Source organism: Prunus avium, chromosome 1 (assembly GCF_965620075.1).
Source record: "Prunus avium chromosome 1, drPruAviu1.hap1.1, whole genome shotgun sequence".
NCBI classification, from domain to species: Eukaryota; Viridiplantae; Streptophyta; class Magnoliopsida; order Rosales; family Rosaceae; genus Prunus; species Prunus avium.
The window spans coordinates 55,643,081-55,658,829 of record NC_142284.1 but is presented as its reverse complement, the minus strand read 5'-3'; the positions used below and the strand labels follow the sequence as shown (position 1 = coordinate 55,658,829).

Below are 15,749 nucleotides of genomic sequence, written 5' to 3'. Positions count from 1 at the left end.
TCTAAAACAAATAAAGAAAGAAATGTAAGAACAACATACGTCTTTTCAATATTTTTTTTTCATGTTTCATTTTCCCATATTGGTAACATGAAAGGCAACTTAAGGGTAGGCTGTAGTTAGCCCACCACCTAGAGCCCCATGTATATACACAAAAGGGGAAATTATATTCATCATGAAAAAGAGGAAAATTATCCTTTTGAGAACTCGTATGGTTTTTTATGTTTTATTCAAAATGTTTCCCATATTGGTAATATTACTACTTTATCCCAATTCCACTAAACATAGTGTTTAGGGCTCCAATCAAGCAAAACTTGTCCAATTAATGTAGAAGTTACATAGCTAAATTTTATAAACATAAGCATAGGGTTTAGGATATCCCTAAGAAAGAATTTGTAACGCTTGAGTAAAGATAAGTGAATGATAAAAAATATGTTTTAATTACTTGGTCTACAAACATGTTTTTCACATGTTTTTTCTTTTTGTTTAAAACAGTTATTGATGAAATAGAAGATTCCACGGACGTCAAGAGGATTATGCGAACAACCCTACCAATAAAAGAGTTTGATATTCGAATTTGACTGGTCACAAGTGGTGGGGTGCCAATTAAAGCTCAAACCAACATATACTCCATGAATTTTAGCTTGGTTGCAAACAAACTCTACTTAAATTTTATTTGACAAACGATGATATTTTGCAAAGCTATTTTTACTGGATTGGTAACTCAGGTTGAGAAATTTAGGTGAATTTGTCTTGATTCTAGTGGGTTGTTTCCAACTTCAGTTCAAACCTAAATGTGACCAGTTTTGTCAACCAAGCTCAAGATCAACACATTAGGTTAAGGTTTGGGATAAACCGGCCCTAACTAACACACCTAGCTCACACCAGCTCTTATAGCCAAATCTCTATGTAATCTTATTATCCAGTTTAAATTTCGAATTAGCAATTTATCTGTTGCTAATATTTTGTACTTTGTTAGTTTATCTCGTAATATACATCTATCAATTGTCTTTAAAAACTAAATCATAGCAACAAAAAACAAGAGCGATATTGCTGGAGGATAAATTAACCCATCAACCTTTATGAATGAGAGAATCCTCAAATTGGCATATAAAACTGATGTAAATGTATGTCATGATGATGATATGCATAAACTTCATTTTCATGTTAATTTGACACTTACTGACAATAGCCTTGTTCGCATTTAAAGAAAAGTCCGTCCTAATCTAAAGTCTTTTAGAGCCGTGACAGACTAGTCAATATATTGGCTTGTAGCACTTTGGCTATTTATCTTATTATACTCAATGTAGCATCGTCTTGAATATTACGTCTTTACAATTACATATATGATGTGGAAGATGATGTGGCATGCCAAATCATTTAATACAATTATATATATTTTAAATTTTCATTTTTCTCTAATTAATGCACCGATTCCATAAGTCTAAAAATGAGATGGAATCGTAACTAAAAAGATAACCCACAACAACTCACCTTCCCAGAAAATTCCCCACCATGTTTTTCTTGTTTGGATAGGTTAATAATTTTGAAAACCCATCATGATCCCTCTTTTTGGGTTGCGAAATTGACCACTAGTTGCAGGGCGTAAGAGACAAAGAACAAAAAATGGCAGCCAACATGAGGAAAGGGGTTGATACTGTGTGTTAACACCCATGAAAAATCCGGCAATCATGAAATTGTTGTGGAGAAGACAGTGTAGGGAGAAGGGAGAAGAGAGAGTGAAGATAGAAAGACTCCTATCGGTAATTGTGTTGTAATTAGGGGAGAATAAAATAGATTTAGCTATATTTAATGACTTTTGTGCTTTAATTAGGGGAGAACAAAAATTTAAAATATCTATATATATAAAGCAAAAGGCAGAGAATGGTAAAACATTCAAAATACCAGAAAATGTCATTGGTTAATGCAAACATTAAGAATTTAAATTATTAATTAAATGATGATAATATGGTAAATTCACACTTTTTCATATTAGAAAAATTAAAATCAAATAATGAATCATATTTTTAAGGAACACAACTACTCATTATCTTTTTTAATTCTAAAATAAAATTTAAATTAAAAAAAAGAAACCTCACGCAGGTGCGGAATCGCGTGCGGAGAGGCTAGTATTGTAACTATATTAAATGATTTGGCATGCCATATCATCTTCCACATCATATGGTATACAATTGTGATACAAAAGAGATGGTCTCTCTAGCATTACCCTTACTTAAATGATGCATTGGGGTTCAATCTATTATCTACTTTCTTATTATTAATTTTTTTGTAATTTTATTTTATTTTTCATCCAAAGCTAGAAAGGGCAGGGAGTACTCATGGTATGCAAATCAATACATTTTTTTTTACTAAGCTACCCCCATTGACATAAGCAAGGTACCCCGACACTCCTCTTTTAGTTGTGCACACTTAGCATTAAATATTTTATAATTTTATAAGTGCATAAAGTTAAAAATGGAATATGAAAATAGTTATTTAAACTAATATCTTCTGATATTTTCGGTTTTTTCACAAAACTCCATGAGGTTTCAGAAATTACACAAACACCCCCTAATATTTTAAAATGTTTTCACAAAACTCAATTACATTAGTTTTTTGTTCAAAGATTGTTGATTTTATAAATAAATAAAAAAATCTCCAAATGACAAAATTTGCCTTTGAGATTAGATTGCATATACATTCATTAAGGTTAATTTTATCATTTGTATAAGTGTTTTTTCAGTAAAATCATTTATTTTTGAACGAACAATCAACGAAAAAGAATTTTGTGAAAACACCAAAAATCTCAAAGGATGTTAGTGTAAATAATTTATAGATATTTATAAAAATACCCAATTCTAGACATGTATTTATAAAAATACCCAAGCACTATTTAAACATAGAAACATACCCAAAATGAGTTTTGGGTATGTGTGTAATGATGGGTTTTGGGTATGTTTATAAATGAGTTTTGAGTGTGTGTAATGATGAGTTTTGGGTATGTTTATAAAGTGTTTTGGGTGTTAGGTATTTTTATAATTTCAGCCCCTATTTTGGGTATTTTAGTGAAACTCCCAATAATTTAATACAAAAAACTACCATCTATCCTATATGTCATCTTAATATGGGCTGCCTTGGGTTCTGAAGGCCCATCTACGCAATCAGATGGTTAAAATTTATTTTCTGATTTGGATAGTTTAACTTGAAATTCACATAATTTTTCATGAATTGAAATAATTATAATAATCATATCTTAGTAAGAATAGATCACTCGCCCAAACATCATCTTAATTTGGGCTGCCTCGGGTCCATGATGACGCGCACAATCAAATGTTTTTTTTTTGTTCCTGATTGTCAGTACCGTAATTAATTTTTTCTCCCACAACTTATGTACGGCCAGACACATGGTGACATGGCAACAGTGAAAAGATGATGATGATGATGATGATGATGCATTCTCATCTCCCTTGACCTCTGTTTTGTTTTCACAGCATATAAATCATCTCTTTCTTTTGTCTAAGCAGATGCTTGCCGTTTTTTAAAATTTGATAACAGAGCCCCCCCTCATCAGGTTCCTCATTCTCTTTCATCCACCAATTTAATCCAACTGAACTAATATTATTCGCCCTTTGTTGCTAGGAAGCTAGAGAGTGCCTGGCTGCTGTAGCCAACCTGAACAATTGTCCAGAGTTCTTCCCAGCCAAAGTTTGTTTCTAATTTGACTATACCTGGACACTATTCACATTGTGTCACTTGGGCGACTGTCTTCTTTCTTTTGTCATGCATGATTTTTGGTGCTACCTTAATTGCCCACACCACATCATGTAGGTGGAAATTTAACTCACTTTACGATCAGTTGTTAATAATTGTCTAACTGTCGATGTAATTTCGGGATCTTTTCTCTTTTCACACGCATTCGATAGTTCAAGAAACAAAAACTAATCATTAAATTTTAACATGTGTCACATTTATGCTATTATAGTGGCACATGATAGTTTCACTTTAATCATAAAATCTTTGTCGGCGTAGTTTGATGTGACACTCTCACTTTGACAAGAAAGTCTTTGGCGACGCACTCTAATCACATCATCTGTGCAATTATTCTCATAAGCACATCAATAATAACACTCTTATGATTTGCGAACTCACGACAACATTGACGGTGAGTTACTTTTTAAATTGAATGTTGAGTTTTGCTTAGGCAACTTACTTTTAAGATTATTAAGTAATTTATTTCAGGAAGAAGTTATAACTTTGTGTCATCGCGATCAAATTTTTCTATAACCATGATCTCTCTGAGAAATTACAAAAATGGCAGAATTATGCCTAATTAACAATAGTCTTAACAAATGTTGATAAATTTGTAATGAACATGAAGACTGAAGTGCCTGCGTTATCTTTACTCCCAGCTGAGCAGCCTCTACTAACTAAGAAAAATATCTAATAATATTCATAAGGATATTTTGCGCGGGGGCGTGGGGCGTACGCTTAGGAATCTGCTCGCCTCCTCAGACAAACTAAAAAGCCCCAGAGATGTCGTTGTCAAGTGGCCCCAAGTCCTCAAACCCACCTAGTCTAGACACTGTCTACGTGGCACCGCGTTTTCCCATCTCTGTCCTCCTCCGACGGCGTTTACCAGTCTCCAAAATTCTCACCCTCTTTCCTTTCGTCAGCGTCTTTTCTCGAAAACCCTGAACAAACACAACTCTCACAACTTCATCGCTCACTTTTCCGATTGAATTGCTCGCGGAGGTGGACAAATTTAGATGGATTTAGCTCCCTATGCATCACATACCTCGAATTTTCTCTAGCAAGGGAGCCAAAGCCATGGATCCGAAGAAGAACCGGGGGAAGCCGAGGCTGGAGCGCCGGAATGCGGCGAGGCACTTTGATTATGACGCCACTTCGACGTCGTCCTCGCTCGACGACTCGTCCTCGTCGCCTTCGCTCTACACGCGCTCCTTCGACTTGGACCGGACAAGCTTCCGGGTCGAGGGAAAGGAGGGGGATATGGAGCGGATATACCAGACCTTGGGCCTCGGCCCCGAAGACTTCTCCATATCGGAGGAGGACTGGGTGGCGCGGAAGATCCGGTCGTCTTCGGATCTGCTCCCCATGTCCAGATTGTACCAGTTGGATAGTCTGGATAGCCCGAAACCCGACGAATTGAGGGAAGTGGTGGCCGAGTTGTGCGATAGAGTTGGGGATGTTACTGTTACGGTGACTGGGTTGACTCAGGCTGACTTGGCAGGTCCAAGCGGGTTATGTAATGCTGCTGCTGCTACTACTACTTCTACCACAGGCGGTGGTGTTTGTATTGGGATTAAGGGTGTACGGCCGCCGGTGCTTAAGCCGCCGCCGTCGATGAGAGTTCCGGTGGTCGACGATGGATGCTCAACTTGGGACCTTTTGAGGGACTTCGCGCCGGAAGGCGAGGGAGACTCGGTCCAGAAGAGGCTTGAGTATTCTTCTTCTGCTTCTTCTTGTTGTGGCGATGAAGAAGAAGGAGAGGTTGGAGAGGAGGGTGCTGTGGAGGCTGGGGTTAGAGAGACTGTGCCGCTCTCAGAAGGGTGTTCGTTTACGACGTCGAATGATGATGACTCTTCTAGCACTACCACTGTCTCTCCGAATGAGAGGTTTTCGCCCAATGGGAGGCTTAAGCTTATAATCACTCACTGGGAAAAGGGTGACCTTCTGGGTAGTGGGTCTTTCGGGTCTGTGTATGAAGCAATTTCTGAGTAAGTGCTCAAAACCCCTTGCATTTCCATATGATTGCTTATTCTTATAGATATATTAAGATTGGAAACTTCAATATGTGAAAGATAATTTGGTGTTCTTGGGACTTGGGAAGTAGAATGTTAGAGGTTGAGTTTAAAGTAATATAACGGTTAAGTGTTACGCGGTGATGGCTAAAGAAAGGGTGCCAATTGGTTTCAAAATTCAAGGGATGGAAGAGACGTTAGATGACCTCGGTTGACTTGGTGATATTAGTGATGGAAAGAGATGGAAAGACAAGCTTTGTTTGATGTAGTGTTCTACAGATAAGAAGCTTGAAAGACAATAATATCTTGCAGTCCTGGTGGTTGGGTAATGTATGGACAACTGTGAATTATCCCCCGAACCTTTTTTCAACAGGTTACTTCTAGGTGGTAAATGACAGATGAATTTGCTTTCTTACAATAGGAGGAAGGTGATTCATAGGAGAGAATGTTACTAGATTTAAGAACAGAGGTTCTCATTGAGTTATTTCTCCATTTTTCTTTGTGGTTTTTGCAAATTCTTATTCAAAACTTGGAAAGGTTCCTTATGATCCCACTTTGGATCCATCCCTTCACTACCTAATTAAACAAAGCCTGCAGGCAGCACATCGGGCTGCAAATGAGCCAAGCTGGCCCTTGCTTTTGGTTGGTTAGGCTCAGCTGTTGAGATTTTTGCTGAGCTTAAGCCTGACATGAGCTTGAACCTCAGGCTCAGACTTGGCTTGTAAGCAAAAGATTGAGGATTTGCTGTATCTTTTAATAGGGGAGTCAGGGGTGCAAACATAAAATGTTTATTAATGAAGTATTTATAACTGTATATTCAAATGAATTAATTCTTTCTTTTGCAGCAAAGCTGTCTAACTAACTGAAATACCTCAATTGACATTCATAAACAAATGTTTATTAAAAGACTGGCTCCATGTTTCAACTTTCCATTGGTTCTGATATTTTTTACAACTTTGTTGATTATGAGTTTTCTTTCCTGCAGTTGCGGATGCTTCATTGCTGTGAAGGAAGTTTCCTTGCTGGATAAAGGAAGTCAGGGGTTGCAAAGAGTTTATCAACTTGAACAGGTGAGAGGCTTGTGTTGTGTCTGGTCCTATGTCCTGGTTTTGCATGCCTGTACTAATTGATTCAGTAATAGTATGTGAGTAGAGCCTGGCTTTACTGTTGTTTCTGAGATCCTTTTCTTCTCATTCAGTGTTTGCTTGTTTGGTTTGTTTTCCTCTTCCAGGAGATTGCTCTTTTGAGTCAGTTTGAACATCAAAACATAGTTCAATACTACGGAACCACTAAGGTACTACTTTTTATTTTCTTGTTGTTCTTGAGCTTGAATCTATGCCCCTTAAAATTGTTTGTCATGCTATTCCCTTATCTGCCATGATAAGTAATTATGCATATCAGAGTCATTTATTCGTCGTATTAACTTGCTACAGATTCTGGCCATTATACATAGAAACTTCATTTTTATGTTGGTTTGACACTTGGTGACGTTGCAACGAGAATCATTAATGACAATTACAGAGAAGTCCACCTTAATGTAAAAATAAGGGGATGAGATATTCTCATACATTGGTGTATTTTGTCTATCTGAGGTGGAATTTGTTGTATGCATTATTGATATGACTATATTTGTTTAATTTTCTTATTTTCATTCACATACGAAATCACTGTAAATAAAAGTAAATAAAGTAATAATAAGAACTTTATTCACAAAATTAAACTTTCTTTGAATCACTAATCACTATGGAATAAAATTGGAAAATCATTTTGATAGTTTTTTTATTGTATCGAAATATCAAATACATTTTTTTTTTTTTGAACTACATGTGCCCTTGTAATGCACTTTATTTTGTCATGACTCATGCATATACTTGAGGGTTACCCTTTCTGCCACTTTGTCCGTACTATTTGATGCTCTAGTTTGACTCCAAAATTATTAAGGACTTGTAGTATCAACACTAGTAGAAATTTTGGTTGTAAAGAAGTTAGGACATTTATGACCCTTTTGGTTTATTCTTTTGTTGATTATGACCTTCTGTAGTTTCCGGTTCACCATAGATTTTCCGGTAGAATACATTTACTAATTAAGCATTAAATCTTCATAGCCTTTGTACATATCATGTTACCAGTATCTGACATATATATTGCTGAATTTGCAGGATGAATCAAACCTTTATATCTTTCTGGAGCTTGTAGCTAAAGGCTCCCTCCAGAAACTCTATCAGACGTATCGTCTTACAGATTCTCATGTCTCTGAATACACAAGACAGATCCTGCAGGGTCTGAAGTATCTTCATGACCGAAGAGTGATTCACAGGTGATTCATATCACATGATGTATAATTTATACGAAAGTTGAATTCTTGAAATATATTTTCCTTTGCCACCAATGAGCCACAACAAAAGAGAACGAAAATAAAATAAAAGTGGCTGAACCATCACAGTATCCATGCTCATGCTTTGCTTCTGTTGTCTTGTCTACACCTATTCTCATATCTTTGTTTCTTGTATTAAGGGACATCAAATGCGCAAATATTTTGGTGCATGCAAATGGTTCTGTGAAGCTCGCAGATTTTGGATTGGCAAAGGTTTGTCTTTGATTCCTCACAATCTATTCTATTTAATTGTTTTCAATAACTTCAACTAATTGTGAAGTATTTTCCTCTCCTAATTTTCGCTCCCTTTTTTCAGACTATCCAGATGAACGACATCAAATCTAGCCAGGGGACTGCATACTGGATGGCCCCTGAGGTTTGCCTTTACACTTTTGTTTTAATATCATCAGTTATCAGAAGAAGTTATAATTTGAGACTATTTTGGATGCTTGTGAGCTCTCTCTGTTATGGGAGGACATGTCTAAAATACTTCAATTTGATACTGGTGCAGACTTGTTTTACATTGATGGATTGCTAAATTTAGTGGTGATTGCAGGATGACTTTCACAAATTATATTTTTTGCCTTGAACTCTGATAAAGATGTATGTATTTTGGTCAGGTTGCTGTGTTATATAGTATAGCGTTTATAAGAAAGAGAACGTTGGTAATCAAATATTGGACTAATAGCCTCAAGAATCAGTAAAGTGATTTTTTTTTAATAAAAAAATTATACCTTAATATAAAGACAAGTGAAAAACAAGAAGATATGAATTTTTGAAAACTTAAAACTATTTTGAGCTTTTATTTTATAAGCAATTCTATGTATTTGCTCTCCTCTATCCCTCACCTCTGTCATGCCTCTTCTCACTTTCATCTTCTTTGTTCTGTATCTTTATTGTCTTTTTTAAGAGAAAACCTGTAAACAAATAACAAAAACGTTAACAATGAACCATATATTTTCTAATTTCTACTGTAATAAAACTTTCTTAACAAACACATCCAGACATATAGCAATATTATAATCTTATGTTGATTAAACTGAATCAACTTGTTCTAAAGAACCTATTGCAAAAAATAAGTTGTAAATAATAAATTCGAAATTTGGAAGTCTTAATTATTTTCAGCAAATTTCTAAATTAATAGTTCCTTTAATTCCTTATTTCATCTAGTGTATGATTGATCAGTAAGCCTTCTTGGGCACTGAATGAGTGATTATTGGTTTCTTAACAATTGTTCCTGTAACATATATGCGAAGTTTTATATTCTCAATGATATTCCACATCTTTTCTCACCCTAAAAAATATCCCGTATCTTGTCTCAAGTCTGGATAATGTTATATGCTGATAAATGTTTATGGTTAATAATGGTTATTGTAGTTTGAGGCATATTGCCTCTTGAATGTTTGCCAGCTTCATCTTTCCCTGTATATTACGTGGAGTATCATTTTCTACTATGCAGGCAGAATGGATCTAGTTCTGTTCTTTAATAGCATATTTAGCCTTAATAAAAATTTAAAAGTTGCAAGATATCCTATATTTTGCCAATATTTGCTGGAGAGGCTGCATATGTTGCTTCAGTCATAGAGTAATGTGTGCCCGATTTTTATTTTTATTTTTGAGTACTTATTCGTCAATCTATGCTTGTGCAGGTTGTTAATCGGAAACACCAGGGATATGGGCTTCCAGCGGATATATGGAGCCTTGGATGCACTGTATTGGAGATGTTAACCAGACGGGTTCCATACCCTAATCTTGAATGGGTTCGTGCCATTTTTGCGAGAAGTTTACTCTTTGTGGTCTATAATGGTGATGACAATGTGTTAGATTATGCATCTCTTTGACCTCTATTTTGTTTTTGACAGCATCATCTCTTCTTGTGTCTCAACAGATGCAGGCATTATTTAAGATTGGAAAGGGAGAGCCCCCTCCGGTTCCCGATTCTCTTTCGAAAGATGCACAAGATTTCATCCATCGATGCCTACAAGTTAATCCAGCGAATCGTCCTACTGCTGCTCAGCTCTTAAATCATCCATTTCTTAATAGACCCCTTACGACATCTTCTGGATCAGGGTCTCCTTACCATCACCGTGGGCCGAGTTGAAAACATTTATTCAGCTATAAGTTGTGATGGTAATAAGGTAATGCTTTGTATGTATTCCACAATTTCATATTGCTCTCTCCACCCTATAATTCCATGAAACTGAACTAAAAATAATTCCAAAATCAATACGTTGACTGATTAATATCTTTGCCTTTGAAAACAGCTCTGTCCAACACTACAGTACAGATGCAGGACAATTTATCCCCGCTCTGTAACTTGCTCCGGTCTATCCAGCGTTCAGCCATCAAATCTTTGGCTTACGCTTGTAGAGTGCGTATGTGTTATAACTTCATCAATTTTCACAGGATCGGCTGACAGGATCCATGAGTTTCAAAGAACAATGAACGGTCCGCCACCTTCCTGCTGTAGATCTTGCACCATGGAGCATTCTGGTATTGAATTATTCTAGTGTCAGTTTGTCTGTTGTAGGAATATGATTTTTCGTCCTCTCTATTTTTCCCCAGTTTGATAGGTGTTTGATATCTCATGTCTTTTCCCCTTGTAGTTTCAAATTAAGTTAATTAGTGGGTTAAAGATTTGTATTGGCAAGTTGTGGTAGGTATTTTTGTAAGCATTGGAAAGGAATCACGATTTGTAAATAATTTATTATTTGACAGTGTCACAATTGGCATGCATACGTAATGGGAGAAAAATAAAATATGCGCCAGTTTTATTTTATTTATTTTTATAAATATTTTATGTTCACTATTTTACCGTGGGTTACACTATTAAAAATAGTTGACATTAAATTGAGCGGGACTGATGGTAACGGCATGACAGTCCGTACGCGTTTTCCAAAGTAATGGTAATGGTAGAACAATTTCCAAGTAATCAAATCTAATGAAAAGTCTTATATGACCAACTGGAAAAGTCGTACGAGTAATGTATAAGAAAAATAAATTACAAAAGCAGTCCTTGATGTTAAATGTATTTCGACATAAATCATGCACGTTTGGAAATTACAGTACGACTACTGATCTCAACTAGAAAACATCAAAGTGCACACTCAAATTACGCCCGAACAATAACCACCAAGATTAGGATATCCCACAGCCCATATAAAATCAAGCATCCTCCAAATAGCAACCAAACATCTCCAAGCAAGTTAGTAGGGTATATCTCTCAGTTTAGTTGAACTATTCCACATCCACCCATGTGGGCAGAAATTCGAAACTCCAAGACACTCAATCAATATTTGTGTAAACCCCCTTTCCTAATCGCAAATTGCAAGTTTAACTTTGAAGTAAAAAAACGCACCTTACTTCAATGGTGTTTTCATGTTTTTTAGACAATGCGATATTCTAAATCATCTAATGCGTGGAGAGAGAGATCAAACTCAAGTATAAGGAGGCAGTCACACTGCTCTTTCCCAATTGCCCTAACCCACATGTGCTACATGAGATACTTATACAAGAGAAAATGCTAGTGTTAGTCAATTAGCGAAAGTGTGCGATGATTGTGATGTAGGCATCATAGCTGGATCCATAATTATCACTTCTTCTACGCGATTGACCCTAGCTCTTCTACTTGGTTTTAGGATTGACCCTCTTCATTCTTGCCTTTCCACTTCTACTTGTGCTAGGGTCTGGACTGGGACCAGTACACAATAAAAATGGGCTCTCTGGAGTTGCAGTTTTTGGTGGCCCAAAGTCAATTTCATTTCAACCCAACCCAACCTTTGGCCTTGCGTCTTCCATTCCCACCGGCTTCATTCATGAGCACCATCATCTGTGATGCTGATGATAACACAATGGCGCCATCCTCCATCGGATAAAATGAGAGAATAAACCGCACCTTTTATAAGCTCCCGCACGCTACGTATCCCTCCCTCCCCACGTGACCGCCAAGATCGGAAACTTACTCTCTCCTCCTCCCTCCAATCACACCCACACACACCCTCTCTCTCTCGCTGCAATCGCCGTCGCATAATCTTCTCTCCGGCACTTCCCAGGTACTGGCGATTCTCCCCTTCCCCATCGATCTCAATTTTCGCGCCTTTCTGCGATTCATTTTCCTAGGGTTTGTTCTTCTCGCCTTCCCATTTGCTTTGTGTGATTATTCCTCTGTTTGTTCCTTAGGGATTTTATGATTGATCTCCGATTGCATTTCTATCTCTGTTTTTATTTTCAAATTTTCACTGTTCGATCAACATCTGCCCGTACAATTGTATTCGGAAGGATCATTTTTGGCTCAGGATCGTTCCGTATAATTGATCTCGCAGATTGCATAAACTGTGAAGTTCATGTTTCGTCCTGTCAAATTAGGCTTATAGTTTTTGTTTGTCAAAGTAAATATACATGCTCATTTACTTATGCTTTAAAAAAAAAAAAAAAAAAAAAAATCTTTTATGGGTAGATGCGTGCATGAGTTTTATGTATTTTTTCCCACATTTTTGCTATAAGGTTGAAATCCTTGAGTGTAGTACTTTTCTCTTTCTAAAACACGGTTGCTCCTTCCAACAATAGACAAAAAGGTTGTTCCTTTGGAAGTCTTTGTCAGAATTTAGTGAAAAGATATAATCTATTTAGTTTGTCTACCACTAAGATTTAAATCTGTGTGATGTGCTCCTTGTTATGCACCAATTCCTTGTTCTTGCATTTCTTGATTGCTAACAATGATATGCTGGTATATGTTCACTTTAAACTTAAAAGAAGGCTATAAATTGTAAAACAGAAACTTAGGAAATGTTTGTAATTTATGTAGTGCCTAATATTTGAATAGGATTTCTTTTTGTAATTAATTTTTTTTAATCAGTTACCACTTACAACTATAAACTGGCGCCCATCTATTAGATGATCTATAATTTACTGTATCTTAAATTTAGAATTGTTTTATTGTTTTGTCGGCCTATGTTTGTGATGATCATTCTCCTTTTACTACCCCCCCTTAAAAAAAATGATTGTGCTCATATTGCTGACTAGTCCATACCTTTTTATCATATTCTGATATATTTTCTAGAAGGTAAGCACGAGATATGCGTATGCAACTTGATGATGATAGAATAGGAATAGAAAAGCTAGGCTATATTGGATGAGAGTGGATTGGTTGTAAGAAGGAACCAATTAAACATGGAGTATTCTGTAATTGAAGTGCTATCCTTGGCTATTAAATCTATAGTTAAATGGTTTTATATGGAGTAGTGGTTCCTATGCAGAGGCAATTTCATATTCGTTTTTTATTTTTATTTTTTTATAATTTCATATTGAGTTTTCTGTAGTTAGAAGGATCCATATAGAAACTTTACAATTTTTTATTAGATATATTCCAAAATTTCATTTGCTTGAAATACCCTTTGCTTAAATTGGATTTGTTGTGTAGTAATTATCTGGGGCATTTTTCTAGTGTTCTTTGTGGGTAGTATTGTATGCAAAATAAAATTGTGCTTATTTGATCTCAGAATCCCATGGTGTTGTTCATTTGCACTACTTTTGTAATATGGTTCTTATTGACTGACATGACTTATGTTTCTTTAACTGTTTTCTGTCTTATGTTCTTTTAATTGCTGAATAAATAAACAATTTTGTTTTTCAAATGGTCATGTGAATACATTGTATATCAAAACTGGAAAATTGGTAATACTTGAATTGTGCAATTTATAAATGTTATATAGCAGCAGTAAGTGAAAAAATCATCCCTTGTCATTACAATGTTCTTTCCTATGATTTTTTTAAAAATGCATTTCGCTTATAAATCAAAAGATGTTTGATTGGCTATGTTAAATGGACTTGGATTTCAAATTCAGTATGTAAAGCTTTTTAGTTCCAAATAGTAGTAGAAAATGACGCCACTCAGATAGCATGTTGGACGTACAACTCCGTAGGAAATATTCAGAAAACTGGTGGTGCAAATTTTTTTTCTTTTCCTTTTGTGGGGACACAACTATTGGATTTGTCTTTTAAAATGAAGTCATTAGAGAGATCTAAGCATTAATTTACACGTTTGTTATGTATGAAATACATTGTTTAGCAACCTAGTTTGTACTGCTCATCTGATTATTGTTACAATCATTTTATATGTGCTCAAGCAAATGGAAGAATAATATTCTCTCTCCTCCTTTGTCTTGATGAATTTCAGGTTCTCTTTGTAGATGGCTAAAGTTAACAAGTTGCGACGTGGATCTGACTCCCAAGCTTTAAGGATGCCCCGGTACCCATTAAAGGCTCTTAAAGGCGTCCATTCAAAAAAGAAATCTCACAAAACAGAGGAAAAGAAAGATTGGGAAGATGCGACCTGTTCAGTCTGTATGGAGTTCCCTCACAATGCTGTTCTCCTTCTTTGTTCCTCTTATAATAAGGGTTGTCGCCCTTATATGTGTGCTACTGGCTCTCGGTATTCCAACTGTCTTGAACAATACAAGAAAGCATACACAAAAGTATGTTCAATTCAAAGTTCGCAACCATGGACTGGATCAATGGATAGTTTAGGTTTGAATTTAACTGAAGGGGAGCGCAATGAAAAGACGGAATTACCAGAGCTTTTGTGCCCGCTTTGTCGAGGGCAAGTGAAGGGTTGGACAGTGGTGGAACGAGCACGGAAATATCTCAATGCCAAGAAGAGAACTTGCATGCAGGATAACTGTTCATTTGCTGGAAGTTATAAAGAGCTCAGGAAACATGTTAAGTCAAAGCACCCATTGGCACGGCCTCGAGCAGTGGATCCTCTACTTCAAGAAAAATGGAAGAGGCTTGAGTGTGAAAGAGAGCGGAGTGATGTTATTAGCACAATAATGTCATCTACGCCAAGGGCAGTGATCGTGGGGGATTATGTGCTGGAGCCAAACAACGGTGGCATTTATAGTGATTCTGATTCTGATTCTGATCTAGATGATTACATGGATGATTTAAGGTTAGGGTCATTTGATTTTGGAATCATCCCACGGAGTAGGTATCAAAGGGACTACGACTCATTGGATGAGGATGATTTTTCGCATGCTGCAGCTTCTAATTCTTCTGCTGCACCACGACGTAATTATCGAAGAGGCTATATAAGGGTTCGAAGGGCTGGAAGGGTTAGGGGGCAGGCGCATCGTGGAAATAGGGAAGCCGGGCGATTTTTATGATTAAAACGACCTAAAACTTGGGGAAGACTGCATTCTACTTTCACAATTGGTTTTTTTTACTGTATTCACCGCATTGCTGCACCTTGTTGTTATGGGTACTGGTCAGAACTATTATCATTTCATTGGAAAGTGAGGCAGTTGACCCCGCTGTTTGGTTTAGTAATAGCATTTGCTTCTGTGGCCTGATTTGCACACTGTGATTAGTTACAGGTTACTGATTAACAGATTGTAGAAAAAGCAAATGGCAGCGCATTGCCCCCTGGATATTTTAGGGCATTTTCACTCGCAATTTCCCTCGTAGTAGGTTGTATGGATCGGTTATCATAAGCCCTTGTAGTAGGTTGTATGGATCAGTTATCGTTTGGTTATGATTGTTCGTTATTTGAACAGGGACAAAAATTGTGCTCTCATTTTTTGTTAAATTCTAAATTCAGTGCCTTACTGTGTTGATTCTTT

At 36.4% G+C, this 15,749-nt stretch overlaps 2 protein-coding genes across 3 annotated transcripts; both read left to right on the top strand.

The window, feature by feature from the left end:
• The first annotated feature begins 4,613 nt into the window (after positions 1-4,613).
• On the top strand, positions 4,614-10,912 carry LOC110753431 (mitogen-activated protein kinase kinase kinase 1-like). Its single transcript, XM_021954345.2, has 9 exons — positions 4,614-5,735; positions 6,745-6,829; positions 6,991-7,053; positions 7,919-8,076; positions 8,274-8,346; positions 8,450-8,509; positions 9,783-9,893; positions 10,022-10,271; positions 10,398-10,912. Exons 1-8 carry the CDS (start codon positions 4,780-4,782, stop codon positions 10,232-10,234), a joined length of 1,719 nt encoding a protein of 572 aa, XP_021810037.1. The 5' UTR covers positions 4,614-4,779; the 3' UTR covers positions 10,235-10,271; positions 10,398-10,912.
• Positions 10,913-11,880: 968 nt separating this feature from the next.
• Positions 11,881-15,741, top strand: LOC110753641 (forkhead box protein, putative (DUF1644)). Of its 2 annotated transcripts, none has more exons than XM_021954588.2 (2): positions 11,881-12,253; positions 14,309-15,741. In XM_021954588.2, the coding sequence occupies exon 2, from the start codon at positions 14,322-14,324 to the stop codon at positions 15,291-15,293; it is 972 nt and encodes a 323-aa protein (XP_021810280.1). In that variant the 5' UTR covers positions 11,881-12,253; positions 14,309-14,321; the 3' UTR covers positions 15,294-15,741. The 2 variants fall into 2 exon arrangements, with proteins under 2 accessions (XP_021810280.1, XP_021810276.1); XM_021954584.2 differs by having other exon boundaries at positions 11,884-12,185.
• Positions 15,742-15,749: the final 8 nt, after the last annotated feature.

What these genes read in the sequence shown, in the direction of transcription:
- LOC110753431 (XM_021954345.2), top strand. Translation starts at nt 4,780, where the DNA reads ATGCATCACATACCTCGAATTTTCTCTAGCAAGGGAGCCAAAGCCATG. An exon ending in AATACTACGGAACCACTAAG is followed by an intron (nt 7,054 to 7,918) that starts GTACTACTTTTT and finishes CTGAATTTGCAG; the next exon opens with GATGAATCAAACCTTTATAT. An exon ending in CATACCCTAATCTTGAATGG is followed by an intron (nt 9,894 to 10,021) that starts GTTCGTGCCATT and finishes GTGTCTCAACAG; the next exon opens with ATGCAGGCATTATTTAAGAT.
- LOC110753641 (XM_021954588.2), top strand. Translation starts at nt 14,322, where the DNA reads ATGGCTAAAGTTAACAAGTTGCGACGTGGATCTGACTCCCAAGCTTTA.